Source organism: Arachis hypogaea, chromosome 20, assembly GCF_003086295.3.
Source record: "Arachis hypogaea cultivar Tifrunner chromosome 20, arahy.Tifrunner.gnm2.J5K5, whole genome shotgun sequence".
Classification (NCBI taxonomy): Eukaryota; Viridiplantae; Streptophyta; class Magnoliopsida; order Fabales; family Fabaceae; genus Arachis; species Arachis hypogaea.
Genome location: NC_092055.1, coordinates 104,370,303 through 104,377,765, shown reverse-complemented (window position 1 = coordinate 104,377,765; position 7,463 = coordinate 104,370,303). Strand labels below are relative to the sequence as shown.

The 7,463-nt window shown below is 35.7% G+C and overlaps 1 protein-coding gene across 1 annotated transcript; it reads right to left on the bottom strand.

The window, feature by feature from the left end:
- Window positions 1-6,437: 6,437 nt before the first annotated feature.
- LOC112786081 (F-box/kelch-repeat protein At3g23880-like) lies at window positions 6,438-7,463 on the bottom strand. Its single transcript, XM_025829502.1, has 2 exons — window positions 7,291-7,463; window positions 6,438-7,152 (listed from the first exon to the last, which is right to left on the bottom strand). The coding sequence occupies exons 1-2, from the start codon at window positions 7,461-7,463 to the stop codon at window positions 6,438-6,440; spliced, it is 888 nt and encodes a 295-aa protein (XP_025685287.1).

The window sequence follows — 7,463 nt, the reverse complement described above, 5'->3', positions numbered from 1 at the left end:
ACGGCAGTGGCTCGCCGTCCCCCTCCCCCCTTTCCCCTTCCCCCTCCTCCTCCTCCTCTCCCTTCCCCCACCCCCACCCCACCCCGCGTCCTTTCCCCCTTCCCCCTTCGCTGCTGCCGTCCCCCTCTCCCCTTTCCCCTTCCCCCTCCCCTCCTCCTCCCCTCTCCCCTTCCCACCACCCCACCCCACCCCACGTCCTTTCCCCCTTCCCACTTCGCCGCCGCCGTCCCCCTCCCCCTTTTCCCTTCCCCCCACCCCGAACCCGTGTCCCCTTCATTTTCTTCCTCTTCTTCTCCGGCTTCTTCCACTTCCCCTCCTCCCTCTCTTCGCCGCCGGTGCCGTCCCCCCGCCGTCCCCCCATCCCCCCTTCCCCTTCCCCCTTTCCCTCTCCTCCCCCTTCGTACCCTTTTCTTCCCCCCCAACGCGTTTTCTTTTTTTTTTATTTTATAATTTTTTTATTATAGGGGTAGTTTAGGAATAAATTAAAAAAATTTATTAGAAAGGACAATTTTAAATTCAAATACGACTTTAAGGATGATTTTAAATCAAACTATACGTCAGGGACGGGTTTAATTTCGACCCTCAACGTGAGGGACCAAAACAATACTTATCCCACTTCTTTATATATTTATGCATGTTAACTTTTTTATTTAAATTTTTTACATATTTAAGCATGTGTACTTGTTTATGTATGCGTTAAAATAAAACAAAATCAAACTTACAATAAAAAAGACAAGAATAAACAGAAACATCTAAATATAAAATCAAACGTACAACAATAAAGACAAGAATAAAAAGAAACATCCAAAGATAAAATCAAATGTGCAATAATAAAGATAACAACAGAAAGAAACGTGCAATAGGCTATTTCTTCTAGAGCAAATTTTCACTTTCTTCAAATAATACGATGGGGTGTATTTCTAGAATTACCTTTTGAAGTATATACGGCTCTGCTGTCGGCTATCCCATATATGGCAGCCACACAAATTGCACATCAATAAATACGACGACAATCAGTTAAATTATTAAGGATAAACTACCAAAAATACACTCGAATAATTTTATCGTTGACAAAAATATACCCAAATTTTGTAATCGACAAAAATACCTTCAAATAATTTAAAAATGCGACAAAAACATTCAATATTAAATATGTATTTCTCAAAAAATACTTTAGAACTTGAATTTTGATGTGATTTTTTGCAAGTATGATTAGAAAATTGAGATATTTTTATTCTTAAAATTCGATAATTTTTTGCTTACTATATATTTTTTGTGATTTTTTAAAAGTATTATTAGTTATTGACAAAATATATATATAGCAAAAAATCACCAAGTTTTAAAGATAAAAATATCTCATTTTTCTAATCATGCTTGCGAAAAATGCTTCAAAATTCAATCTCTAAAATATTTTAATGTTGGGCATTTTTGTTGCGTTTTTAAATTATTTGAGAGCATTTTTTGTCGATAACAAAATTCAAATGCATTTTTGCCAGTGAATAATTATTCAAGTGCATTTTGGTAGTTTACCCAATTATTAAATTTAGAAAACTTCTTAGCAGAAATTATTAAAATGTTCGTCATTCACACTCATGTCATCTAATTGTTGCCTATATTGCGCCATAGACATTCAACTATAATTTCTTAGCCGGAGCCAATGACTCCACCCAAATTAGTTTACATTGGTAATAATAATAATAATAATAATAATAATAATAATAATAATGATGACGATAATCATTACTGTTGCCCAATTGGAACATCACTCACTGGAAGCTCATTGCGAAAAACGGGTGCCATCTACGATATATGCTCCCACACCCAAACAAAAAGTAGAATAAGCGGGTCTTCCATCTCTTTACAGTCGTATCACAATATACAATGCAACGACCAGTATAAATGTGCCAGACTAGCTTTTCCCAACTGTAAAGTCGAAATTCATGAAAATCTCGAAGAAGAGGTAGCCACTTCGAGTTGGCAGAAGTGGTCGACTTGTCTGAAAACACAACAGTTCCAAAAAAGAAGAATATATCAGCCCGGACATACCACTCAATCGACTCTTGGGTGTCTAATGGTTCGGTATCTTTGTATTGTCGAAATCATGCCAGGTTTACCTTCCCCAACGTGTGATCATTGCGACCGGGCTGCCTACCAAAAACTACTAAGTAGTTATCCACCAAGAACTCGTGACTATTGTCTGTTGTGCCTGTCATGGAGTCCCCATTAATTAGTAGGCGAAGTAGATGTGTGACGACTTCTAAGGTGATAGTTACCTCGCCGATTGGAAGGTAAAACTTGTGGGTTTCAGGCCTCCATCGCTCCACCAAAGCACTCAGCATAATGTCCCCTTAATTTGCTTATTCCCAAAATGTGATTGAACCCGGTTGATACTAGGGTGACTGCATTTATCTTATTATAGTTTTTTAATGGATCAAATTTTCTGGACAATAAATTTCTGGTAACCTGCAAAAGAAAAATTAATAATAATAATAATAATAATAATAATAATAATAATAATAATAATAATAATAATAATAATAATAATAATAGAAACAGTAACGATACAACAACAATAACAATAATAATAATAATAGCAACAACAGTAGTATTTAATAATAGTAATTACCGCTAATAATAATAATAATGTCTACACATAAATAACATATAAATTACTCTCTATGACGTGTCACTCTTTAATTGGTTGTTATGTTAACTATGGTTAAGCTATTTTGAAATTAAATTATATCCCAAAATGGGTAATTGTATAATTTATTAAAATACTAAAAACAGAATCTTTGCTTCTTTCCTAAATCATACTTCCAGAGATTGAACCCTAATTTCTCTGTAGCTCCTCCCCCATTCCATCGCCGTCGTCGCGCCACCCGAGCATAACCGCCTCATTGTGTGTCCCGTTCTCTCTGTCTGTCGTGCCGTCACCGACTTCCAAAGCATTGCCGCTGCTGTCATCACAAGCAGCGCCGCCGTCCTCAGGTATCCTTCCCTCTCACTCGGTCTCTATTTCTGCCTTCTCTCAGCCCTTGACGACGTCATTCAAGCACCGTCGCTGTAGTTGTTGTTGTTATCACCACTCTCCTGCAACCTCGTTGTTTCTGATTTTAGGCTTTTGTTATGTTTTTTCTTTGCTTTATGCAATTTAATTTGGTCCAAAACTGAGTTAATTGGATCGGAAATAGGTAATTGGAAGAATATTTGCTTACATGTTCTACAACCTGTCTATTTTTGTTTTCAAACTTTCTAAGATATATATGTAGGCATGACATTCAATGAAATCATATCATGGTCGTTAATATCAAGTTGTGATGTGTTATTGGTACAAGGTAACCGAGCTCTCCCCTGAAGAACTAAGAGTGTAACAAGAGGTCATGGTAAAAGTATAAGCCATGTGATAATTGGATTGAAAACTGTGAAAGGAACCAAGTAACTGAAGTTGGACCCCACCATATATGATGCCTTGATTAAGAAAAAAGGTGAGTTCTTTATTTCCATGCTATTTCTCTTGTTATCTGTCTCAGTACTAGTTGTGTAAAGCAATCAAAATTTAGAGGGGCTGATTTGGGATTTGTGACACAATGTACAGGTAGCTGTTGGAGATGTTATATACATCGAAGCAAATAGTGGAACTGTAAAAAGGGTGGGCTAAAGTGATGCTTTCACTACAGAGTTTGATCTTGAAGTAGAAGAGTATGTCCCACTTCCTAAGGGAGAGGTTCACAAGAAAAAAGAGATTGTTCAAGTACTGGATTTGAGATTTGAATTTTATGTTTATGCACTCCTTCCTCTCAAGATTTGCTAGTTTTGTGATTTATCATTGTACTTGAACTCCCATTATTATTATTATTATTATCAAGATCGGTACATGGAAGGATAGACTATAAGCATAATTCCTTTGTATTTTTGGGGTACAAATTCTTTTATAGATTTCAATTCAAACGACATAAATGCTTTGATCTCATTGGTTTTTTAACACTAAAAAAATTATTTGGATAAGTTTTGCAAAGGAACACATCTAGATGCTCAAACCTAGTAAGATTGTGTTTGATATACTGGCTTGATGGTAATAGTTTCTTGTGATTTGGAATTTTGTTTCCCCCTAAAGGATGTAACGCTACATGATCTGGATGTATGCTGCTAATGCACAACCTCAAAGTGGGCAAGATATTCTGTCTCTTATGAGCTAGATGATGAAACCTAGGAAAACAGATATCACTGACAAGTTGAGACGGGAAATTAACAAGGTATTGTCAAATCATGTCATCCGCGCTTATGTTTTTTTTTTCCTTTTTTATTTATATGAATGTTCTAAAAGGTAATCTTTTTCTTGCAATTTCAATCTTATAAATGTAGTTATTTTTCACAAAAAATAAAAAGGGGATATTTTCCTTAGCAATTTTCTCAATTATTTTCAACCGTAAATGGAAATTGGTGACTACTAACTAAAATACCTATGAATGCAAGCAAAAAGCCTCAATGCCAAGAGGTTAACTTGTATGTTTACTGTTATTATTCTATCTATGATAGGTTGTCAATCGATATATTAATGAAGGTGTAGCAGAGCTTGTCCCTGGAGTTCTATTTATTGATGAGGCAACTTAGTTGTTGGATATATTAATTTCTTAATGTCTCATTTCTATTGCTTGTAGTTAATCTTTTTCTTAATGCTTCTGACCAGGTGCACATGCTAGATATGGAATGCTTTTCCTATTTGAATCGTGCTTTAGAGAACTCGCTCTCTCCAATAGTAATTTTTGCTACAAACAAAGGGATATGCAATGTGAGGTACGAAGCTAATGTTGCTTTTGAAGATTTTTTGAAATTAAATGAGCGAAATGCAAAAATTGTGAGTCGATTTCATTTGTCATTACTGTAATTGGCAGTGCTATAGTTCTTTATTTTATGAACAAGTGTTCCAAGTTCTTTACTTGATATTGAGTTTAATTGGTTGCCATATGACTTTGGTATATGTGATTGAGGGGGAAAAGAATGAAATTGTGTGATTATTTTTCATCACATTCTGAAGAAAATGGAAATATAAAGCAACAGCATGTTCCTCAAACTTCCCTCATTTTCTTATTTTAGTTGTTTATAATAGCCTTTCCCCTTATGCCTTTCACAAATTCTTCATGATTTATGGAATATTTTAGTATGTGGTAACATTGATCAAAATGCCCCTTTTTTTTTCTCTTAAGTGTGTTTCTGTCTGACTATGCGCTTCTCTAATGTGCACATGATGAACTGATGATTTTAGTTCAAAGAATTCATGCCATAAAATTATATTTGATGATGTTTACATTATTAATGAGGGACTTATTATTGAAGTAAATGTCAAATTGGCATTCACATGGTCCATGCTTATTTTAAATTAACAAAAACATGTTGGTTTGAATTTCTAAATTCTTATGTTCAAAAATAGTGTTATTTTAAAGAAATACATATAAAGGACTACAAGCGGTATCCAGATAATAAGGCATACAATTTTTTTTCCTCTGTGACATGACTTATTGTTTAGAATCTTTTCTTTTAAGCTCCAGTTTTGCCCATGAAAATTCTTATGTTAATACGCATCAATAACAAATGTCACCAGATTAGCATATCAGAAGTTCATATTATTTTTTTGGGTAAAGTATATTTTTTGTCTCTGAAGTTTGACAAAAGTTTCAAAAATACCCTTAAGTTTTATTTTATTTCAATTTTGTCCCAGAAGTTTTCGATTTGCATCAAATATACCCCCGACGGCTAAATTTTCAAAAAATTTAAGACCAATCTAACAATAATGTATGAAAATGATGCTTGATTTGCTTGTGTTGATGGTTGTTCTTATGAAATTGTTGTTGAATTGGTCTTAATTTTTTTGAAAAATTAGCCGCCAAGAGTATATTTGATGCAAATCGAAAACTTTTGGGACAAAATCGAAACAAAATAAAACTTATGGATATTTTTGAAACTTTTGTCAAACTTCAGGGACAAAAAATATACTTTACCCTATTTTTTTTAACTTGTGAGAAAAAAATGCATCAATACGTCATTTTGAAATAACAGAAAGCATAAAGTATATAGGAATAGCAAGTGCAAAGGGACACTTGTACATTATATTCCTACAAATCTAGCATGCGCATATGAATTTGATATAACAAAAAGAATAATAACAAGAATTAGTTAACAAGAATTAAAGCATTTAGAAGAGAGATTGTACACTAGGGTTTGATAAACCAGATTTGGGATAAGCTGCTTCAAAGGCAACGATATGATGGTGAAACTAAGCTTTCATGATAAATATGGAACCACAATCCCATTGAGACATCCAAAGGAGTGGGTTTTAGTAGAGGAAATTCTAAGCTGCCATCGTCCAAGTTATACAGAACTATCTTTGAAGTTGATGCCGCTGCCATAAGAAGAGTATTTCCCCGGATATACAATGGCTATAACTCAGCACCAATAAGTAGTGGGTGGCAGTGGATGGTGGCCAATCTAGTCCAAGATTGAGACACTCCATACACCTTCAACAGCCACAAAGACCAATGAGTTTTCTCATGACTAGAACAAAATGCAAGGTAGTTCTTCAGCATACATAAGTGTGGGAAGATGAAGGATTTATTTTCCGGATCCTTGAGGTTGAGAGGCAAAGAAAACTCACTACAAGTCTCCTTCACCAAGTCATGGGAAAGAACCAAGTAATCTAGAGTGTCATGCCAATGAATCCAATTAAGAGTGGCGGTGCCAAGCACAAATACCCCTTTACCCTCACCATTTATCCTTTTAAATGTGATTTCTTCAATGATTCTCATCAAAGGGTTCGAGCAAAATGTATAAATTCTAGTTTCATATCTAAGCGGTTCATGTTTGTGTATCTGATCTACAACCGTAACAAATTTGTACTCGTCATTTACATGATCATATCCAAAGCCGCAAACTCCTACGAAACCCCAAATTTCTAGCGGTTGGGATGTCAATCCAATACAAGAATTCCACAGAATGATACAGTTATCTATATTAGTAATGTCAAGCAAGCACGGCAATCCGTTGCAAGAGCCAATAATTTTGTGGCTACGTTTTCCTACAAAGCGAACAACTTCCGTAGGTTCAGAAGGGTTGTCAAACAAAGATCGAACCGAGAAATCTCCAAATCCATTGTATCTGTAGAACCAACAAGCATGATAAGCAACTTGTGGATGGCTAAAACTTGAATCAGCGGAGATTGAACGTTGAACATCTTCGTTGGCGAATTGGGAGCTGGAAATTAAGGTTCTCTATGAACTGCACACACTCTGAAACCGAAGCAGCGACCTCGCCGGAAGCCTCAACAATATTTCTCTGATGAGTTCATCCGAAAGGACTGGATGTGGCTCCGATGACGTTACCGTTGAAGGCAGCAGCCGTTTCAGGCCGTTCCTGGTGGCTCTCAAACGCTTCCTGTTCCTCTCATCATAATCACTAGCCTGCGTCAT